The following is a 25,261-nucleotide window of genomic DNA, read 5'->3' as shown; positions in this document are numbered from 1 at the left end:
TATATATTATTAAATATACACGTTTTATAGACTTATCTACTAACAGTAAGTTATCAATAAACCAAAATGGGTATGAAGTATATGAGTATATGAAAGTAAAGTAAGATCAGTAAACAATATTATTGTATTTAAACGACTATTCTTCCATCAAATTATTGAAATTAAAAAAAAGATAACTAAAAAAATATAAAATGCCTGGGGTTTCAGACTGTCAATGAAAATTACATTAAAAACAAATGTTAGGTACACGTTTAGAACTCGTGGATTATGAAAACATTAAAAACAAATACCTAAATCGAATATCAGTAAGTTCGAAGTTTGTCGTTCTCACGAGGTTTTAAGTATTAATTCATGAGGTAAAAAAACTCGCTGGTCGTTGCGTATTCCGTGTTTAATACAACAGTAAAGTTGTAGTGAGTATTATTAGTTTTAGTAGGTTGCATGGACGGGCGATATACCATAAAAATAATATGACGAGAATAATATCTCGGGTCCGAAAATGTATATTTAAAAAAAATTATATCTTAAATAATTTTCTTTTTTTTCTATTGTAAATGACTAATCAACAAATTTAATTATTTTAGCCATGATAACATAATTAAACGATAACATTATTTTTATAATTTTTTTGAAACAATTTATTATTATTATTATTTTATTTTTTATGAATGTAAATTTAATGATTAATGACCTTTAATAATTAGCTTGCACATACACATTAATATTATGAGATATAATCCATTTTTGGATTCTCTGAAGCCCAAATTATGTCGGACATTTGATTTGTTATGATGCATTCATGAAAATCAAATGAAAACCAGTACCTAATAGAATAATAAAATTATTATTTTTAGTAATAATGACTCAATTATTGTTTTTTTTTTCAGCGTTTTACAGTGTATATTTTTATAATATTATAATTTATTTAATATGGCAGTATATTATATGCTTTGAAAGAGTTGTTAATATTCATTCGAAGACCCATCAGTGGCTCGATAATAAGAGTTCTGTGTTATAAGTAAATAATATTAAAATAATTTCAGTATCTCGTACAACTGTAATAATTATTATTATTCACACGTCATTTTGAACAGTTGTTTATAAAATAACAATAATTATGGTCATAAATATTAAATACCCAGAAAAGTCTAGTGTTGATACTTTTCGAATTTATTATGCAAGATATTATAATATTATGTTTTGTGCCTTTATCAATAGCTATTCATGATAATATTTATAGTTTAAACTGATTGAACATAAAAAAAAAAAAACAAATCGTTACAATGTATCTTATGAAAATGTAAACACGTCATATTGTAACATACGAGTAGTCTATAATTAATTGTTTTTATATGCACTTAAAATTAACAACAATGCGAGAAACACCATAATAATATTATAAAATAAACACGATATGAGTTGGTTTCGGCTTGTTTTTTTTTATCTAATACTATTTTTCAATAATTTAAATTAATTTTACAAAACAACATAATTGTCCAAGTTTTTGTACCTCGACATTTGATACGAATAATATATATTAATATTGTGTTCCATAGGTAGGCATCGACTATAGATAAAAATATAATTATTGTACGCTTGCAGTACCGATTTTTGCATATTTTTTATCTTTAAACATATAATATAGATAACTAAATTATATTGTGTATACATGTTATTATGATAGGGATACGCGTATGCTGTAATAAACGTTCATGCGTCACAATTTTTTATGTCTGGAAATGAATTTATTTTTCGTATTAACGAAAAAACATTTCTCACAGTATGCCGATATTATATACCTACCTACAATATGACTGTAATACCTACGTCCTATAATGATATTGTACTGAACTTCAATAATAATACGTTTGACTAGGCTGTAAAATGTGTCCGACTTATGTACCAATACGAGTAAGAAGATTAGGAAAATAAGTTGTTCAATATTCAAACGTCGTGTAAACCGTAGGCGAAGTTGTTTTGATATTTTAGCCTCGAGTTTTACGATAAAATATTACTGTACTATAATAATATAATGAAATAGTGTCGCGTACTGTTTTTTAGTTGTTCGTCAAATAAAAACTCATAACGTCAACTGCAGTCGACCGAGCAACGATGAAATGGAACTTTATTCATTATTATTATTATTTTCATTTGGAGAATTTTGTACGGCGTGTCGTCTTTGTCGATCGAATATTTTGTCGAAATGAAATCGATACTTGAAAAACTGAAAATTGTCTCGAATGTACCGAAATAATCGTAGCACTGCAGCTGCAGCTGTTGCCCGTCGTACTTAAATGTGCACAGGTATTATTATGATTCGAGTTAAACGATCCGTACACTATATTAAATTCGTTAAAAAAAATGTATAACGCATAGAGATTCAAACCCACGTTTTCTATAGAGATTAAATTTCACGCCGACGTCCTGAAATTATTTCGCTATCGGATTCGATGTAATATTATGTTCAGATGTCTAAAACGAGCGTTGTTCGTATCATAATATAATTGATAGGTAGAACAATTTTACACCGGTGTAAGAAAAGTATAATAGGTATCCGTTGTTTCGATGGCCCACGCGTACAACACAGCCTGCAGTAGTTGTTATCCGGCCTGAGCTGCGTTTTAAGACTTGTAATATTATTATGTTTTTTGAAAACTGGTCCTTTGGTAGGTTTGAGTCGTCTCCGTTTCTGGCGAGTTTCTTGCAATTCGATATAAATACACCGCGTGCACTGCAACGAACAATATTCAGCTGAATCATTTTTATTTCAAAGGAGTGGGGGCGGGAGGAGAGTGATATTAATACGCTACGGCCATAAAAATTAGCATTTTGATTTTTGAATAGTTATTAAACTTATTTCAAAAACGAGGGTAGGTACTGTTATATTATATTTCAGAGAGAGAGTGAGAAAAATTAAATTATTATGAATGATCCCACATGTTTCATGAATATCCCGTCGGCATAAATGCCCGACTGTCTTGACTTTTCTCGAGTTTCTCTGCTCAGGGTCGATGTTTGATTTTTCGTGTTGAATATTATATCATATTGTGATATATTATTCATTTGACCTAGGTATTATATTATACATGAGTTTATTAAATTATTAAATTATTTCAATATTTGGGTATAAATACTATATTATCTGTGTTTTTACCCGTTTTTAAGTCACTATAGTAGTGTGGTACCAATCCAAATGATCAATTATTGAATTTAAAATAAAAATATAGAAGTTAATATTATATGTTTTCCGAATTTGTTTATTCTATATTCTATATTTATGATATTAAATTTAAAGTGGGAACCAAACATCCGATTTTAAGGGGTTCTGTATAGGCAATTTCAATTTAGAAATTATAAAAGATATGATGTACCTACTTATTAAAAATAGCCTCCAAAGTTTTGAAATTAGAACCTCCGTAATTTATGCCATTCTTGGCATTTTTTTTTTAATTATACTGCTGGTCGTCAAGTTTGATATAGTTCATCTATGTGTCAATAATTATTTTAATAATATAATATGTCCTAATTATTACATGTCCACTTTTTTGTTAATCGTGCCCTTGGCTTAAATTGTTAGCTGAAAGAAGAGTTGATAATGACCTGGTGTTTTGTCTAAAATTATTAATTCTAACAGATGCTACAGTAACAGTATTACTAAGGAATACTATCGACAATCAATTTCCTCGTCCTTCACAATTTATATTATTTTTCTATTCACGTTATCAAAAAAAAAATCCTTTGTATAAGAGGACGAAGCTAGCCAACGAAGACCAATCATTCCTCATTTGATTTATTATTATTATTACTATTATAAGTGTTGTTAATATTATTATTCTCATATACATATTATTTCAACGTAATTTTATTACCACTTTTATAACGTTACTTTTTACAAACTTGCTAAATCTTAATTTGTCAGCTTAGTATTAACAGAGGTACCATTTGAATACCCCTGAATTGGGTTCAACCCGTATAAATGTATAAATAAATAAATAAATATAGAAGATAAAATATCCCGTATAATATTATATTGTAATATTCATATTAATAATTTATCACGACCCCACCAATGACCACCGTAGTTGAATAATTTAAAATTCCGTTTCGTCGTCGTTCGTATAACAATAATCTAATATAATATCATGTAGTCTGTATATTCATTCTATTATATCGACTCGACAAAAATCGGTATAATCGTCGACGTGCTTCCTCCCCGAATAAGACGTATATGCAGTTCGCTGCTATTTATGATGCGTATAATGGGGAGGAAAAATTCCACGGGGGCCATATTGTAATGCATTATTATTGTGATTGTTATTATTATACGCACTCGGACGGACGACCGTTGTTGTGCTAATAAGCCACCTGCAGCGGAGGGGAAGGAAATATTAATATATATGGCATTCATCGTCACCTCGTCGCCACCGCCACCACCGTCGCGCGTCGTCTTCGTCGCTTTCAGAGTACAGGCATTATATTTTATACGTACTACAGGTAGGTGTGTGTAGGCAAGGAGGGTATTTGAGTGTCCGAGTAGTATAATATTATACGCGTATTGTGTGCGCCGCGTCGACTACCCCGTCGAATTTCCGGCTTAACGCTCACGCTCGCACCACGATCATACAGTTTATAATAATAAACGTCTCCGTTGTTCGGCACCACCTCACGGACACGTACGATCGGGTTGTTTATTTTTAATCCCGACGCCATCGTTCTGTACAGGGTGTGTCGAGGTATGAAGTTTTCAAATCGATATTGCCACCCAGATATGAATCGTTCTTGCGCGTGGGCATCTGACAGACGTTGAAATCGAGTGTAGTGTAGTTCGAAGCAACCGACTTGTATAGCAAATCAATCGTCTGTAACTTTTAAACAATATTGTGGTATAGTAACTGCATAACAACAACATCATGATTTTCCATGGCAAGGATTGGGTGTATGAAAGTTAAACCTGCCTACCCATGAAACAATAAGTAAAATAACTATCCGATAATTGGTTTTCGGTGTGTAGTTCATGGTTGTACGAAAACGTCGAATTACTTGAGTAATTAATCGGAGGTCCAACCGGATGGTCTATTTATTTGTTGACATTACTCGAGGGCTGCGGTAGTCCAATGGGTGGTGGTTACATTACATTTTAATGTATTTATATAATATCACATAAAAAAAAAACAGTTTTGAAATAATCACAAATAATGGACATTTAACAAGACATAATAATAGGCGTGTACAATAATGTTACGAAGACGAGAGAGACGGTTCTTTATTCGCAATACCCGCATCGTCCCAACAAGGGGCTCTCATTAGCAGCTGCGCAGTTTGTGGTACCTACATAATAATATAGTGCCGACGAGGATAATGTATAACTTATTACGTGGAGAAAAATAAAGGACTTTTAAATGTTAATGCAACAAAGGAGATAATAATATTACGCGGAGATATTGCACCTGAGAAGAACTTGCTAAGAAAATCTAAATTTGCCTGGACTCTTGTATCTGCAGGTTTAGGCATGTATAAACCAGGACAAAAAAGGCGCGCCCAGACACCCTGTATAATATTTATACATGTATAAGTAGGCTCAAAATGTAGGTATGTATATACAACACGTATGTCGTATATTATATACAATAAAGCGTACGACCACGAGAGGTGATGGTATTTTATTTCTCCTCCTTACTGTCATATACATAACAATATGTACCTACAACCACCTGCAGGATAATCGCGGCCGGAAAGGAATACAATATAATAATAATAATAATAATAATAATAATAATAATATGATATATGTAAGACCGCGGCGGCGGCGGAGAGTGCATGTACGTGGCGTGGAATAAAATAAAATATAATATTATTTTCTCGGTGTTCGATCGAACACAATGCACGGATTTCTGTCTCGATGATCGAAATCCCGCGCGACGGACATACGTGTTAAATTGTGTGTGTGTGTGTGTGTGTGTGTGTGTGTGTGTGTGTGTGTGTGTGTGAGAATGCGCCGATAACGTACGTACAAGTATACATATAAAATATATTCAGCCCGCGACACTCGTATCGAGTGTGCACACTACGGGTACATGGATGCTACGACCGACCGTCTCCCATTGGTGCGACGACGGCGGCGGCCGATCGTCTCCAGGCCCGGCGGATCACAACCGCAAGCATGCCAGACGACTCAAGTATTTATACGGGTACAGGGTGATTCACCGGTCATGCACGTCCCCATTTTTTCGTTCCACTATGATTTGATTCAATAATAACGATTTTTATAGAGACCGTGTTTGATAAGTTCTTTACGATTTTCTTTTTCTACTATACTGCTGTCTTGAAGAATGCCCCGCGGCGATACACACTTCTGTTTTCGAAATGACAACCCTAATTTTTTTCTGTAAATTAATTAGTAGATAAAACGTCTATTTCACCGAGGATAATGTCCTTAATGTTGGTTTTACACAAATATAAATGTATAGTACGTGATATATTGGACCTTGTGTTTATTATACACCTGTACCTACTATTTTTACGAATTATAAATGTTGGTGGGTTAATATAAATTACTTAAGCTTTCAACTCACCATAGGTTTCATATCTTCCCTCAGACCATGATGGACTAATAGTCCTTAGTACACACTTAATCAAGTCTATTCGTTTGAATTTTGATTTTTCGAAATATTTCAAAGAATTATACGTTTGTACCTTCCATATAAGAAGTACAAGAATTCTCAAGAATTTGAAAATTATTGATGAAAAAAGGGGGCGAGCACGCTAGGCGGATCACCTTGTGTTATATCATATATACATAGTTGGGAGTTTATACCATATAGACATATAGTATTTAGATACATATTATTATTACTATACATATTATTCATCATATATAGATATAGGGGAAGAAACGTTTGGGAATGCATGCATGTATGACCAGGTACACTTATAGTGTGTTCATGTATGTATGTGTGCGTCAGTGTGCTTGTGTGTGTGTACTGGAAAACCGCGCCCTTACAGAGGTCGTTTTTAAAGACCAATCGTCAACGTTTTCCACGGCGGTTTCGTCGACGAACACAGAGTATTTTATTATATCTTGGGCAGAGGACTTGTAGCTCTTAAATTCACCAAATATGCACTAAAATGTACAAAATGTGCATTAAGAAATGGATATTTTTTAATAAAAAATAAGATTATAAGATTATTTGTATGAATATATTTTATTTAAATTTTGATATCTGCGACCTAGGCGCGATGGCGACGTCCCTGTGGTCCGTATCGATAATATTTTATGCAGTGAACAATATCTGTCTATAAATGAAATTAATATAACCGGGAAATAAATCTAATCTGCAATCCTCGATACGTGTTTCTAGGAAAAATATGCATAATTTTAATTACATAATTTTAAGATCAACATTATTTTGGTTGTATATTAAATATTTTTTTTTAAACATTTATTTGGAAAATATACAATCTGTAAGGTTAGTTTACAATAGGCATATATGCGGTGTTTATGTGTTTTTACGTGAGTTTACATATAAATATTTGTAAAATGATAAATTATTTAAAATATGCATCTAAAAGTATAGGATCGAAGAAATATGCCCTAAAACCAAAAAAAACTCGAAATATGCATTTATATGCAAAATTAAATTTCAAAACTATCTTTGTTTCAGCATGAAACGTATCTGTTCTTACTTTTCTATTTTTGTGATTGTGCAAAATAAATATGCAAATTCTACAAATCCTCTTCCCTAAATGTATCCCCGTCCTCTTGCACGTTGCACGTATCACACAACACTAACCATATTGTAGAATAATTGTATAGTGTTGTATTACTAGCAATAAAAATTAATGATTTTGAAAATATATAATATCCTTATTCTCTACTTGTGATTATGTGATACGCATGTCTGATAAGTGATAATCCGGGACTCAACTAGTAAGAAGACAGTAAATATATACAATGTCATTGAAAAATATGGGACTAGATGAATTCAAAATGAATTCATGATTTGAAAACTCGAGACTCAACCGGGACAATTTCAAAATTGAATTTTATGTTTGGAGGGAGGGATTCAATTCAAATGCACCTGCAAAGCCGAACGACTGCAATATTATTTTCGTTGCAGTTTGTAATACGTACGCTCTTCGGCAGGGTGCATGACGTATAATATTGAGTACAAATGTGCTCGTTAATTAATTAAATTGTTTAAGTTAAGTTAAATTTGTGACCAGTCGTTATGTGTATTTATTGTTTTGTAGGCTCTATTGTCTACTTGATATGCTTTCCTGCGAGGACGGACGTGGGTATTCAAATACTATATGTGATGTAAGTAACTGTACAATAATTGTATCATTAATATATTATAATATTATCTTAAAGATATTTTGCCACAAACAAAACGCTAGTTTTTTCAACATTTAGACGACGAATCTACCTATACAAAACATTTTGGCTTTCCAGTCGGTATTATCACAGAAAAATCCGAGTTAACGCATTCGTGTGTAATGTACGTATTACTATTACGACTATAGGTTATGCATACCTATTATTATAATATAGAATATAAAATATAGTATCATAGTATAGGTACCTGTTATAATGTTATAAGTAAAGACCGGATTTTTATAAGTTTTAAATTTTAAAATATGCGTGCATACATGCACTAAAAAAGGTCAAAATATGCAAAAAAAAGATGCAAAAGATGCAAAATAAAATTTCAATTTTTATTACATTTTATATTTGATTTTAATTTTGTAGTGATAATTATTTATTAGTTTTATTAAAATTTTCGTAACCAAAAAGTAAGATGTATAATATAACAAGTACGTAATACAATAATGTAATTTGTTAAATTGTAATTCAATTTTTAAACATTGATACATTGTAAAAAATATTTTATTAAAATTAAATAGTAGATACATTGGTGATGTGCTGGTATAAATAGCAAAAAAGTACGAACAATAATTTAATGTTGTATATTAATTGGAAAAACAATGACCTAACCTATTTTTAGCGTCCGAATATTCTTTGAGATCTAAAATATTTGATATTAATATTATATAAACGTGCCTATAATCGGTTTTTAATTTTTGTTCAGATCGTTAGGTGCATATTTGGTTTTTTCTTAAAATATGAAAAAATATGCAGAACATGCACTAACGCCAGAATTTGCAAAAATATGCGCTATAAAATGTTGATATTTAATCAATCAAGTAATGACTTGTGAACACTCATTGACTGCATGCAATGTTGTTGAAAATAGCAACATGTATTTTAGGCAAAGTCCAGTCTTTAGTAATAACTAATAAGCAGTAGCCGATCAAACAAAATAAGATACATTTAAACCTCAATAACTCGAACTTCTATAGGTCGAATTTTCGATAATTCGAAGAAACCTGCATTTCAATGTGTACATATATTTTTTTCAATAAGTCGAGTTTAGACTTTTTTTTTGTCCCCGACCAATTCGAATTATCGAGAATTCACAGTATTATTCTGTCTGTCTGTACTCTATTTATAGCTGATGTATATTATCGTTCATTTTTAACTTATTACAATAACATTTTTTTATTATTTAGACTAGTCCAATATTTTGTTTTTTCAATACATTTTTTTATTTAACCAGTTAGTTAATTTTTTTACTCAACTTAATAATTTGACTAGTTTAATATTGACTGTTGAAGTATCTCAGATTTTTTCAGTTGACTTAAAAAATAATCTTCAAATCAAAATCATAAATTATTTTTGAAGTTGTTGGTCTTAATGGTTTCAAAACTTTAATATCACTCTATATATACACGATTATCAATGAACATAATCAAATAACATAATTTCTGTTATGTTTCTTGATAAAATACACTTATGTGATCCACGTATGTACTAGTTAAAAAAAGAAAAACCTTCTTTTTAAACGGAATTAAGTTATTAAGTGCTAAGTTAAGTAACAAGTGCTCATTTAAATTGAATTTATTATTTTTAATGACTTGCCCACTTTTAATTTTACACATATTAATATATAGTTTATATAATAGTAAGCATTTTCATAGAGTGACAAAATGTTAAGCGAAAGCAACGCCGACCTATTCATAAACACTGCAAACACACATGGTCGTGCTAAAATGTGGGAAGAAGGGCCTTCAACTGATCGATGGAATAACACGACATAGGTACCTACGTATAATTCTGCGACAAAAATCGACAGGAAAACATTATTTATGCAATTCTCATGCAGTATTAAAAAGCGTTTATTTAAAAGAAACACAAATTGAGCTAATCTTGATACTGAAAACCTTGAAGAAAATTGTATCGTGTGATAATACAGTGCATTATTGATTTTTTAATTTGATTAATCAATTGATTGAACGGTTTGAGTGACATAAAAATATATTTTAAAGGTTTTTAGTTACTTAATCAAATTATGATACTTACAGGTACCCTATTCAAAATTTCAAAGTTACCAATTTTTTGCGTCAAAGTGTTTTTGTTTTATCAATATATTGAGTCGCTGCATGTAGACGACTTTGGCTAAGTATCGTACAATATTGTTGTATTCTAATAAGTAATAATGATAAATCATAAAGACAAAAATAAAACGGTTGTAACGGAATTACATTCATGGAAAGCTATATTATTAGTAATAATAAATTGTAAAATGTCAGTGAAAATATTGGTTTAGGTGAATAGGTACAATAAGTTGGTCGGAGGGAGGTGTGGCGCTTAAAAACGTTCAATCTCGATCCGGCGCTCTCACCGCAGCTATTAAGCACATATTAAACTTAATATTATTTTCAACAAACGCCCTCTTAACGCCACTGATTTTTTTCTTTCTTAAACTCGTCTCGACAGTTCTCCGAGTATAATATAATAAACATGTGAAATATCGATAAACCACAGCATAGGGCGCATACACATAATATTATATATTATGCACATTAAAATATTATGTTCACGGCAAACCCAAATAAACGATCGTCACGAGCACGTTTTCATTAAGAGTAATGAATCGACATAGAATAATAAATGGTATTATATTTAAGGATGTGGGAGCCTGCTATTTATCGAGGGGCAAAAATTCAGGCAGTTTCTGTAGTTACGACTTACGAGGCCATACAAATGAAATAAAACAATTTCAGCTGTTAAAAATGACTTTATAGTAAAAACGATCTCGCTTCCTAGAATTGTCGGATTTTAACCTTTTATTTATTTTTTCATAAAAGAAGAAAACATTATTCTGGTTGCATTGAATTCAGATTTTAGAATTGATTTTGAAAGATGGTGGAAATATATATTTAAAAAACTCAAAAATGTAATTCTTGTATTCAAAGCTTTATATAGGTGATGTTGATTACAATTTATAAAAACAGAGTATTTAAAATATGAATCAAGTCTGACCTGCATAAAGTGATGTATTTTTGGTCTTTCAAATAAAAATAAATTAATCTATTTCAGAATATTTCATGAGAGTCGAAGTTCCGTGCTAAAAAATGTATTTTAAAACGACACCTTTCTTAAACATTTAGTTCTACTCTGCTCAACAGCAATCACTCACACAGTTTATTGTGCACTTCATAGGTGTACGAGTATACACGGAATATAATTTTTTATATAAGCTATATATTGTGCATCGTAACAATGTGCTATATAAGAGCACCGTAAATTACGATATATTAATTTTTTTTCTCTGTGACATTTCAAATATTGTCGTCGTGTCAAAACGAAATGTTTAATAAATAACCATGACAGTCGGCAGGAGAAAAAAAATCACTCACATTTTTAATAAATCATTAATCTTTGGTATTATTTGACACACAAAGATGTACATGTATAATATAAAAGATTTTTTTGTTCGTTTGATTGTTTATTTGTTTGTTTTTTTTTTGTGTTTTTTTTTTTTATAAATACACAACCTTCCGATGACCGACTTTGGTTATTATTTTATTATTTTATTTTTTGCTCGTCTAAACATGTTTTTGATGCACAATTACATCGGCAGTGTCCAACTATAATAATATTAGGTATCTATCTACATTTTTTGTTTCAATAATGTATTTTAATAATTTTATTAATCATGTTAGTAAGTTGCTAAGTATGCGCAAGGACCATAACATGATTTGAAATACCTCAATATTTATATTCTATTTAAGTATTTTGAAATTTTTGTATTTAAGTAGATCCATTTAAATGATAATTTATTTCTTTAAATTACGAATCAAATAATTTTAAAAAAATATTGATAAATCCAAATAAGACATTAAATGGGTATAGTTTTGAGTAATTTAACTTTGTCTCAAGGATTATAGGTTCATGATAACAGATTTATACTCATAGAACAATATGCCGCCGTGTGACACGTATGTAGGGAATATAGGTAGGTTTTGCACGTTTAATATATTTTCGAGAAATAATTGCCGAACACAATTTTACGACCAGCGTTTAAATCGCATTAAAATATATTTTATGGTTTCTTTTAACGCTCGCACCTATACCTATATTTGATGATCTTTTAGAAAGTTGTATAAATAGATAATAATGTTATTTAGCAAAGTTTAATGATCTAGTAGGCGTATAATGTTTTTATTTCGATTTAAGGCGGCATTAGGGAAAATCATATTATTACCCAAGTCGCCACCGAGAAAAAATGATTTTATGTACATTTATTATACAATAATATTAAAAACCTTAATTACGAGTCCGATAATATTATTATATTAAAGCAGTTGAATACAATGTTGAAGGGAAACGAGTTGTCGCTAAAATGAATAAAACGAAAGAATGCAAATGTAAATAGGGTAATATAATAATATTATGTGTTAATACACCTGTTATACCACTGTCATAGTGTCATATACTAGAAGACTGTGCGCTCGTTATTTAGAGTATTATGAGAAAAAAACCAAACTATTAAGTTTTCGACTAGACCTGGGATCGGTGGAATGGGCAGTATAAAAAAATAACATAATTATAAGCTCGCACAAAATATATAATACAGTGAAACTTTCAGTATTATTACCAAGTGACCTGTGACCAAAACAAATCCGTCAAATAGAATAATTAAGTGCATACATTAATCAGTTCTAATCCGGTCGCGACGGTGCGGTTATCGTAAATAATTAGTCGAACAGACGATTTCGTTACATTTAATTTCGTCGTGTTGCGTCGTACGAAATAATAATACCATTTATACATTTTATACGGAAAATCACAAGAGAAAAATAAGCAGTCGTCATTGTTCGCGGCGAGGTAGAAACTCGCGCGTTTTGTCGCCATCACACTCTTGGCAAACACGTGTCGCGTCAGTACAATGTGTTTGGTACAGTCGGGCAGGTAGGCAGGCACGGTCGTACTCTGCCAATAGGGTGGTGGGTGGGTTAAGGGTCCGAAACTATATTTTATTTGACGAGGTGGGGAATTAGGATGTTCGGGGGACGTCGAACTGTCTGTCGAACAGTTTTACGGTGACCTGCTCGGTACAAGACTGGCATTGTACTCCGAACGCGCTTCATCTTCTGCAGGTATGTATTATTCTTTTCTCGTACGTTATTTTGCTGTAGATGGTACCTAATATAATATTGTATAAAACGCACTTTTCGACGCTAAAAGACGGTGACGGCCCAGTGTGTTGCTAGTCGTTTTCTGTACCTTTAATATATTACTGTACGCGAATAATAATGATTATAATATAATATTATATATTTAACGCAATGGCTATTATATTATAATTATTATGATAATAATAATGAAAATAATTTAAACTGTATAATGTTTATGTTGTGATTCGGCTGTCTGCCTGCGCTAGGTAGAATAATAAAATCAATTACCGCCGCAGTGGTGGTATAGCTGCGAGTTATACTATTGTGTTATGGTAAACAAAAAAATACTCATTTTAAAAACGTTCTATGTTACTTGATATCTTCTCCACAGCACGGAAAATCACAACATCGTTTATACATCGATAAAAGGCAATGTTTGTGTGTGCTTGTGTGTGTGTTTGTATGGCGATCCACAACCAAGTCCATCGCACTGACTGTTCTGAAATTTGGTACATTAGTGTAATCCTACACCCTAGGATGTGCCCCTCGAAGCCAATTTTCGCATTTTAAGTAGAGGCTCACACAGGGATTTGTTGGCTCACGAAAAACAAATATTTTTTTTTGTATACCTATAAAGACTGTAGGGTTACGATTGCAGGTAATATCTAGAATATACTGCCTCCGGGTATCTATTATCAGTTATAGTAACTATAAATACCAACTGATGCCATTGGCGTACACATTTTGGGGAGGGGTTTGGATGTTCAACAATTATAATCACATATACATAAACATTTTTTGCATAATCTCCCCCCCCCCTCATTAAAATATTAGGGTACTCCACTAGCTCATCTACTCTGCACGGCGTTGTCTGTGAAAAATTAAATAACGACTGTGGACTTACATCTCCTTTTGAATTTTTATTTTAATTAGCTTTTAGTCGATGACTATTACAGGTCAACCATTATTTTGATAAGTCCCTTCTTAAACTCCGTTAAATAATGACTACACAGATTTTAACACTGTTATTTTGGGTGTTTCTGACTTTTGACTAAACATAATATACATGTCTAAAATTATGTACAATTATTCAAATAACAATTTTATTTTCTGTAACCTTCGACAACTTTATATGAAAAAACCACTCATTTTTTTTAGCTTGTAAATCCCTGTGTGAATCCCTCTTTAAAATGCTAAATTAAAACAATTGTCTTATTTGAGGTGCACATTGTCGGATACCTTTGTAGTATAAACCACATTTTAGAATCATGAGTGTGATCGACTCGGGTGTGGATCGCTTACACATCACATTTACATTTTACACACACACACATTGCCTTATATTAACAAAGTTTAAATTTTAGACCTATAATTTAAACTTGATCAAAACCACCCAAAATAACTATTTTAAAATCTGTGCAGTTTATATTTAATGACGCGGATAAGGGCATTTGGCTTGTCACGTACAACGCTGTGCAGGGTCAGCTACCTACAGAATATAACATTATTATATGTTTTTAAAATGATGATGATGATAATAATGAATAACTATTATTTCTTTTTTGTTCTTATATAAATATTGATTAAATTTAGCAGTAATAATTTGACATTATGAGTTCTGTGTTCTAAATAAAATAAATAAATGTAATGCTTTGTGTTTAATGCCAATTTTATCTAGATAGTTGATGAATTTATAACAAAATTTACATTAATATATTATTATGATTTATGACAAACTGAGTCGACGGCTTTACTTACACCCATAAATACACCGATTATTATTTTTTTTTAGACCAAACTGTGTGAAAAACTGTTTGCGTTAGGCTGGTAATAACACCTTCAGTATTATGACCTATTCTGAAACCAAAACTGAGTTGGAGATAGGATTTGATTACCTTCTAGGTAATTAGCTAGTCTCGGTTTAATAACTATTTCAAGTATCTTAGGGAAATTTCATAATATTGGCCTTTAATTGTCTGCTTTGTTTAGATAACCTTTTTTATAGATTGGAGTTATTATTCCTATTTTTAAACTGTATTCATAATGTTGTTTATTATATTTGCTAATGGCTCAAAAAAAATGTCATCGAGTCTGCAGAAATATTATCATAGTCCGGAGCCGTGCCACCTTTTGAGGTTATGTTTTTTATTTAATTCATATTAGTTTTCCTTATGTGTATAGTGATAGGTGTGGTATTGATGAGTCCATATTGTCTGAGGTATTTTCGGTTGAAATAATGTAATTATTTGCATTTTTTGTGGTTATATTCCCCAAGTATTCATTGAAATGTTCGGCTATTTAAGAAGGTTGCATTTATTTTCAACGAGGTTTCTATGATAACGTAATTATATTAACCATCGGTTACTAGAAGCAATATTGCGAAAAATAATATTCAATCTAAATTTTGCGGAGGCGTTTTTTGTGTTTGTTTCTATGGTAACCTAATTATATTTTTCATCGGTTGCTAATGGCAACCTATTGGTGCTATGACGATAAATTATAACATAATAAATCACATTAATTTCATCTATGTTATTGTTTGGTTACCATGAAAACTGTAACACTTTGTCAGAAAAAATTAAGTATCCAAACACAAAATCATATAAATATAATATGTTAAAAATATAAAATGACACTCTCAGAGATTCTGTCTGCAACGAGTAACGACATGAAGTCGAATCTGAATCGCTGAACAGACAAGGGTATTAGTGTTTATATCATTTTTTTTGTTTTTATAACTCAAATGTTGAACAATAGTGTCACTATAACAATATGTAATGTGATGGGAAATCCGAGTGATTTTCGATTTGTGTAAATTTAATATTATGATCTACAAGATCACTTTCCTGTGAAACGATCACCAAGATTTTGTAGAAACTAGCATTTCGAAAACCATTTTAGATTTACGGCGTACCTACGATTTTTTTTTACCACGACACCTGTGAGCTTAAAACCGTTTCGAAATATCACGAAATATCTCGTTTTCATGAGAAAAAAAACCAAATAATTCCTACGCTCACCGCAGGCTATGAATTCGATTTTTTACGATTTTTGACGCCCGAGGTCAGATCGGCACTTAACGTGTGGTCGCAGAAAATGTAATATAATGCCGTAAATTATTCTGCTGCGACGGGCACACAAATTTTGAATTTTCAAAAGACGGACCATATATTATGCAAATGTGTGTGTGTTCAACACTCCGATATCGGTACAATGTCATATGTACAGATTATCATGAACGATAATATCGAAACCGTCGGTTGGCATCTTTAGTCGTTGGTGACATTGTATAATAGGTGAAAGATAGGAGGACAGCTCTACAAAAAAATCAGGGGAATAAAGTCCATCACCGCCGCATGAAAAAAATGTTTTTTTTGCCATTATACTTGACATTGTATTTACAAAATACATGTTTTTCTTTAGAAAATATAGGCACAGTACATGAAATCAGAAAAAATTTAATAGAAGGTTTCAAAAGTGTTAACAAAATATGAATATTTAAATGTTTTGTTGATTGGATACAACTATATAAGAATATAATTCGAAGGGTAGTTTAAGCATAAATACTTTTTAAAAGAAGATGGATTCTATCCCCCACGTATACCCTCAGTTCGAGCACTGAATAGTTACCTAAATTAATCTGATGACATGTGTCACACTTTGGAAACTTATAGTGCAAAAAATGTCTAAAGTTGGAGACTCAAGGGGCAAAACAAAAACAAAATCTAAATAGCATCAAAGCTGAAATTCGATTTAACATGTTTTGTTCACACGTTTACAGCTGAAGCCAAATCAGATGTTTCTATGTTTTTAATCCTAATAGGTCAAAACCACACGAAAGAAATGTTTTTTAATTTGTTCATAAATAATAGCTGCGGTAACCACTTAAAAATCATCCAGGACGCACTCGTAGCGCGTAAACTGTAATATAATAATGAAGTTTTCAATATTGTTTATATTAACTGTAGTAGGTACCATAATATTATATTTAGGTACTCGTATTTTGTATCAATATTGTTTATATTCGCCGTCGTAGGTATAGTTATCGTACTAGTGTTTTAAATCGCTTGGCGCCGTAATAATTTAAAACACATCATCATGGCATGACAATTATAATTATTATATCGTACCGTTAAATGTTGAACTTACGTATAATCTGAGGAAATCGTTTCCAAACTTGTACTCCTGGCTCGTTCAAAAATATAATAGTCATAGGTATACTGATCGTCAGTAAACAAAAGTGTTAGTTACAATAATAATGTACAAATCACGTTAATATTACCTCGACTCTTGACTACAATAACTCACGTCGGCGACACTTCATAATATGATGGAAACTTATTGTAATTTAAATATTATAAATTTATAAGTATTTTGTTGGGCCGTGTTGGCCATCCGTTGTACGCATAATAATAATAATAATAATATGATATATAGGTTCACGGTGAGTCACGAGTTTTGGTATTTTTTTACCCATTATTGTTGTGACCCGCAGCCGGTCGTCGCGTAAAGAATTTAGACGCGTACCATCTATATATACGCATTAAACGCGTACTATAATACACACGAGTATAATATTATATGTTATATATTTTTTTTATACATTTACGCGTTCGTCGGTTGACACGGAAAAAAATCTCCCCAAACAAACAGACCGAAAAAACGCCGAAACGAAAGGAAAAAAAAAATAAATAGAATTTCCATGTATTTATCGGAGTATTTGCCAGATGCGGTAAACGAGAGACGTTCGTATATGGTTAAAAAAAAAATCTCAACGTCTCTCCCATTGTACAGTTATATTATATTATGTGCACCTATGTAGGTATAGGACCGCAGACTTTTGACCCATCTACTTCGGCAGTCGACCGGTATTTGGACACCACGTATTATAATAATATATCATATAAGCACATATATATGAGATTTTTTTTGTACTAAAATATAAGTAGTGTCCTGTGGACATACAAGACTTCTATACTTTTAATTAGATCCACTAGTCCTCCTTTATGTGCTGTAAATGATTTTTCTGAATATTATATAACGAAAAAATCAAAATTAATTCCAAAACCAGTGTCGTTTTTGAGTTATTTAACTTTGTTGATTGTCCATTAAAATGGGTTCAGAATTTAATTTGGGAGCTATGGTGAATTTATATTAATCTATCCACATTTATAGTTTGTAACAATAGTCCAAGTGTAATAATCACTAATTAGACCCAATATTACATCTTCTTTATTTTTTGAAAAGTCATTTTTGAAGACTAAATTTTTATCTTTGTGTAGTATACATTTTTTAACTATCGAGAAAGTACTCATTTAAAATTTTAATTAGGTATTAATATTGTCAATAAATGTGTACACTAAATAATTTACTAACCTAAAAAGGTGGTTCTAATTTGAAAATCGGAGTTTGTATTTCAACAGTGACAGTCCTTAAGTTGTAGAAAAAAATTCAATTAAATAAATAGTCTTTGAGTTTAATTAAAAATTCTAAAAATCTTTATTTGAATAAAAAGATTGTCAAAAAAGTGGTGAATCATCCTGTATATTTATAATATATTGGCTACGTTTTTTTTTTCATTTTCTCGAAATTATTTTCGTTTTAGGAGACAAACATAATATTATATTGTACGTAGGTATTTTATTGCCAGCGTGTTATTTTATTTTCACACGAAAAGACAAATGCAAATGCCATCGCCGTCGTCCTAACGAATCAGAGATGAATTATTTTTTTAATTTGATTAATTAATTGATTTAATTTTTTTTAATACGTTCCGTTTTACTGCTCGTTTATTCCGAGTCGTATATTCTGTCGCACACACTATTTTCAGGTATCTATCAAGTATATCTCTCTATTAAGCTTGAAAAAAATCCAAATAACTAGTGTACACACATAGCGACATCCGAATGAACACAACGTTCAACTGAACGATATTAAATGATAAATTATTAACCGCATTATCGTTTTGTTCAGTAATAATAGTATGATCGTGCCAATGTGCCTATGTATACCTAAGCCCTGATATTTAAACCGCATTGGCGCCTTTAGCATTTTCAAAAGATCAATCTAGACAATTATTTTAAAGTTACAAAATACATACGAAAAACTTTAAAGCTACTTTTAATTTAAACGGGTGAAAATTCCACATCGTTATCCAACTCCTTTTCCGCCCAATTACGCCTCCATATAAAGACTACGTTGCACATGATGGAGTAGTGGTAGTCCTGCATATGAATTCCAAAAATATTGAAATCGTCATAACTCTATAATATAATATTGTATGATCGTTGGCCATCCAACAAGTCGTACGATTATTCTTATGATAATAGTTTTTAGTTTTTCAAGTTTTGAAATGGCCACCCCCTGCGATTCCGAGTATTTGTGAATAAAAGTCATATCAATCATAATTCATAAGATATAGGTACTTTGTAATGCCTGACGTCGTCGTTGGCGGAAGCGACGGCGTCGGGTGGTCTGCGAAAATCTTTGGAATGGTTTTAAAAATATTTCGGGGAAAAAAACACACTCATGATTTCCGACGAAATAACACGTTATCATTTTATACGACGCTATTATGTTCTTTTAGGGGGTCGGTATTTTTTTCTCTCGGAACTGCGCGACGACGACGACGACGACCCATCGCTGTACAACGGCGGCGGCGCTGTTAACCCGCATTCCTCGGTATTATTCCTCAGCCTCCTTTAGCTCTCACTCTTACAGTATCTCTCTGTCTCTTTCTCACACGCACACACACACACACACACGCACACACACACACACGCACGCACACGCACACTTTATCCCTCTCTCCCTTCTCACAACACCTCTCCGTGACCGACACTATACAATATATATTTCTCGACGCACATTATTCCACTGGCACGTATAGACACCCCTACATTTGCATAACAATTTCAAACTTTTTTTTTTTTTACCCGACGACGCCCTGACCTCTCTTTGTGATAATTTATTATATTAGACACAACACAAAATATTATAATATATTATTATGCCTCCGTCTCGCTGGTCCCCAATGACACATCGTTCCTTTGAGGCTCGCGAGCACATCATTATAATAGCTGCAGGGTGACGCAACCTGCAGACGATATTGTGATCGGCGCCAGACCGTGAGCGTCTAGACAAGACGTCGTACCCACGAGCATATTATTTTGTGTTGTCTCTGACTTACTACCCCTACAACATACCAAATAACCAAAATAATTTCAGTTTAGCAGTACCGATTTTGTGTGGTTAGGGTAAATATATTAGAGTGAATAAAAGTTTAAGGTAAGAGCATTTGCTGTGGTTTTGTAATTGGATTTGTACGATATTTTAGTCATAAAGTGCGTTATGACTACTATATCCTCATAATTCACTTAACAATTTTAATGCTGTAAACAACCGAAGAGAGGACATATATTATAATGTTCTTATAAAATTAATGTTCTAATTTCATTGGTATACTGTGCGTTGATAAGACAAGACTTTGCACATGCGGGAACGATATCTTCGGGGACTGGATGTAGTGTAAAATAAAATAGGCCAAAAGCTAGGCAGAACTGTATAGGGCTTGGGTTTGATGGATTTTAAATTTTTAAAACTAATTAAAAATCTTCAATAACTCTACTAAAGCATGGCCTAGGCAATCTATCATTAGTACAAAAATGAATAACCACCACGCCGCGCTTTAAAACAAAGGATTCCCACAAAAACTATAATATAGTTACATATTATTATTATTTTCGTAATTTATTCCTTTCTATATGTTTACCGTTGCTCTCAATAATATAGACGGTGTGTGCTGCGCGAGAGACGTCATCATGCGGCGTCCCTTCGACATCGGAGTCGCCCTGCTCGTCGTCCTGCTGGCTGTTGGCCAACAGCTACAGAACTCGGTCGCGATCAACTCACCCGCCAAGAAGACGAGCGGTGGCTCGTTCAGCGTGTGGTTTCGTGCCGAGCCCGGACTGCCCCGCAAGAAGGACATGAAAGTCGACAAGCTCAACCGACTCATCGGTGCCGATTACAACGAAATGTGGATGAGCAAAACGGCAATCGTAATAACGGTACGGTTTAATCTTATTCGCGTGTTGCCCAATGTTTGTTTACAATTATTATACCTACGATTATTATTACATTATCAGCTGCATTCGCTACACGTAATATGTGCCACTGCTTCGCTGTCCATGTTTTCGGATTGAAAACAAAAAAATGTTTACGCGTAAAATCGTGACATCTATATAATATTATGGACGTCTTGTCTCCGGAAAGTATAGCTATACATTGGATATTTGGTTACCGAAAATTATTACAGACATGCGTGACGTTTGTCTCCCGGATTTTGTTTCTTAAATGTATGCATTAAGATTTAAACGGTAAAAAAATAGTTTTAAGTTAGGAATCCAATATTAGTTCATTATATTCTATATTCATTGATACGGAAACGAAAATTGAAATAATAAATATTGTGCCACCCTATTATTATAATTCTCAGAGAAATTAAGTTCTAAAGAAAAGATAATACATGTAGTAAACTATGCAGAACTTCACTATAATAATGATGATGTTTTGTATTATTTAAAAAACAATATAATATTGAGCTTGCGTAAAAATTAAATACACATTTGTGGGACGTGAGTTTTAATTATATTATTTGTAATTGTATTTACATAGTTATTTTAGACATTTTAGTATAGTATAAAAATAAATTGATCACTGAACTTAATATTATTGTTTTTAAGAAATTAATTAAAAATAATGATTTAAAAATTTAGTGACAAACGTCATGTGACCAAATAATTTATCTTAATATCAATTGCTGTCTGTTTGCCATAATAATTGCGTGCAGAAATGTATACGACACGCATATCTATTTTTTAAAAGTATAAATATTTTATAACTTATAATATTTAAATAATTTTTTACTCACTACGAAGACTTGAGTAAATTAAGAGTAATATACTTGTAATGTTACGAACGATGATTATAATAAATGATTTTGGTATGCATCATCGTTCGGTACCTACGCAATATTCCAACATCGATTTAACAGATCAAATCAGATTAGGACGTTGTGTATAATGAGTGAAATATATAGCCATAACTAATAAAAATAGGGAGTGGATGTCAATGTCAATGTTCTAAAAAATATTGAGGAATTCACACTAAAAGATTATGCACCTATGAAATGCATTTCGTAAAAAAAATATCTTAAGACGTCTAAAAATTCCCTAGAGTAATGAAAACAATTTTGTTTTTTTAAACAGTGGAAAGTTGGTAACCAGTACCAGTTGTACAGTAGGTGTCGAGTGTGCCTCGTCATTGAGTAAGTCACTTTAGTGTATGTGTTAAAGTTGATTCAATGATAAATTGATTGCGTATGAAAAAAGATTTTGAGCGAGTAATTGGCTTGTCCGCCCATAAGTGCCTATATTTTATGATATTGTATTTCTATTGCTGTTAAAGTAATTAATTGTATTATTATACTAATACGGAAGGTTGAATTAATTTTTAATAATATTTTTAAATTACGACAAAATAACTATAAAGTCGTTACTTGTTATTCTTCATTTCAATATCCAATTATTCGTATACATTTGACATTGAATTGCCAATGACAAAAAAAATTATGCTCATATTATATTTTTTGGGTATTTGGTTTCAGAGCAGTAGTTATTGTGGAACTTTATATTAAATGTTTAAGCTTTACAATATTTATTGAACATAACATACATTTTTAACTACGAAATAATTTTCAAATTTTCGTAAATTCGACGAATTTTTTCAAATGTTTAAGAAAAAACAAGTGTCTATGTACTTTCAATATTTTAAAATTGTTATAATAACAACTTATGAGAAATCTTGTAGCATAATATATTCAAAATTGTTGAAGGAACAAAAAATATTCAAATAAAACCCTCAACGTTGAAGAACAAAGCGTCATTTCTACTATAAATTGTATAAATACATGCTGAAACAAAATAATTTCATACATTGTTATAAAATCAATACATTCATCATCACTCAGCTCGGAATCTAATATGTCTACACTTCCAGAAACAAGTTCAATTTACATTAAAATCTGCGCCTCAGTACAATACCAATAATTACTAATAATGCACAAATACCTGAATTATCTACCTGAAGTCGAGGTTTATATAGTATTGTTCATGATAGATAATATAACAATATGTGCCTAGCTATTATAAACTTATTTATTACCAGTATTAAGATGTTTACTGAGATACAAAGAACTTAAAATTAAAGTAAACGCTTTTTTTATCCGATTTATTGTCTTTTGCGTATGTTCTCAGACTAGTATACCAAAACTAACTATCAATTAACCGCGAACTCGTGAATACGTTTATAACAAATTCGCTTTTGGTTTCAACTATTTTTATGTATCAAATTTAACGCAGTATAATATTATACAAAATTCGATGTTTTAATAATAAATTATTTTATATTGAATTAATCTCACTTTTTTGTCTACTTACTATTATAATAATGTGTGAACAGACGGTTGACTTAAGCGATCCGCATCGAAACGATGTCCACATTGAAACGTACATTCTGGACTTTAATTGATTTCCGATACCATGCCTAGGTACCTATATACATAATAATATAATATAATACGCGTATAATATGATATCTATATATGCGTGTCAGACCGTTAAGACACAAATTCTGTTTTACGTATAATCCTGTCACATTCATAATGTACAAGGTGATTCACCAATCATGTTCACCCCCATTTGTTATCCAGGTCTTATTCGAGAATTTTAAAATTTTAAAATGTACTTAAATTCCGTATTACTATCAAATTATTGACACTTTTTCTAATAGTTATTCAATAATGTCATGTGGCGATACAAACTTCTGTTTTTCAAATAATTTTTACTGTCAACTATTTAGTGGATGTTTATTAAAGCACTATCGATGTACCTAACTAATTAAAAATTTGAACAAATAACTTTTGAGTTATTAAAATGTTTACACTAAGGATAATGTTAATAGTAATTGAAAATGGTTTTAAAAATATAACCTAAAATAAATGCAATGTTGGATCTAGAATTTATTATACTTAGATCATTCCTGTTAATGGATTAATATAAATTACAAACATTTTCAAAAAAATGTTAAAAAAATAACTATATTACTGTTGCCCTCCAAATCCATTATCATGGACCCATTACTCTTAGAATAATTTGTATCCCAGCAGGAAATTCCTCAATAGTACAGTACGAAAAATCTCGATTATTTAAAAATATGGTCTTGAGGTATACATTATACTTGTTATACCTACCTATTTAAAAAGTCTAAAAATCAGACCCCTGGTCACTGGGGGTGCAACCATGCTCGGGGAATCGTCCTGTATATTATTATTATTATTATTATTATTATATTATTATATACTCGTCATGCCCGCCGCTCGTATGTACATCATGTAGGTAGGTGTATATGTTTTTTTCCACGTTTCCAAACGTGTCCGTTAAATGATCAAATCTTTTGTCGTCATATATGCGTACAACATTATATTATTATAATATAGGTTGTGATATTATGGGAAGTAGGTACGTGCCATAATCTCGTGTCGAGAATAAAACGCGTACACCTACTACAACTATACGTTATGCCTGTATATAATACACACACACACACACACACACACACACACACACACACACACACACACACACACACACACACACACACACACACACACACACACACACAC

General features: G+C 31.6%; 1 protein-coding gene across 2 annotated transcripts in view; it reads left to right on the top strand.

Moving 5' to 3' along the window:
* Nucleotides 1-8,123: 8,123 nt before the first annotated feature.
* The window catches only part of LOC111028388 (noggin-like), a 23,708-nt gene continuing 6,570 nt past the window's right edge, over nt 8,124-25,261 (top strand). Inside the window, exons 1-2 of one of the 2 annotated variants that reach the window (XM_022307015.1) lie at nt 8,124-8,317; nt 21,313-21,587. In XM_022307015.1, coding sequence (XP_022162707.1) covers nt 21,342-21,587 — 246 coding nt within the window. In that variant the 5' untranslated portion in view covers nt 8,124-8,317; nt 21,313-21,341. Of the gene's footprint in view, nt 8,318-13,402; nt 13,504-21,312; nt 21,588-25,261 lie in introns of those variants that run through there. The other variant, XM_022307014.1, reaches the window with a different exon arrangement.

The sequence above is a fragment of the Myzus persicae genome, unplaced genomic scaffold, assembly GCF_001856785.1.
Source record: "Myzus persicae strain clone G006 unplaced genomic scaffold, MPER_G0061.0, whole genome shotgun sequence".
NCBI classification, from domain to species: Eukaryota; Metazoa; Arthropoda; class Insecta; order Hemiptera; family Aphididae; genus Myzus; species Myzus persicae.
Note: the sequence above shows the minus strand (reverse complement) of the source record. Positions and strands in the feature narration are given on the sequence as shown.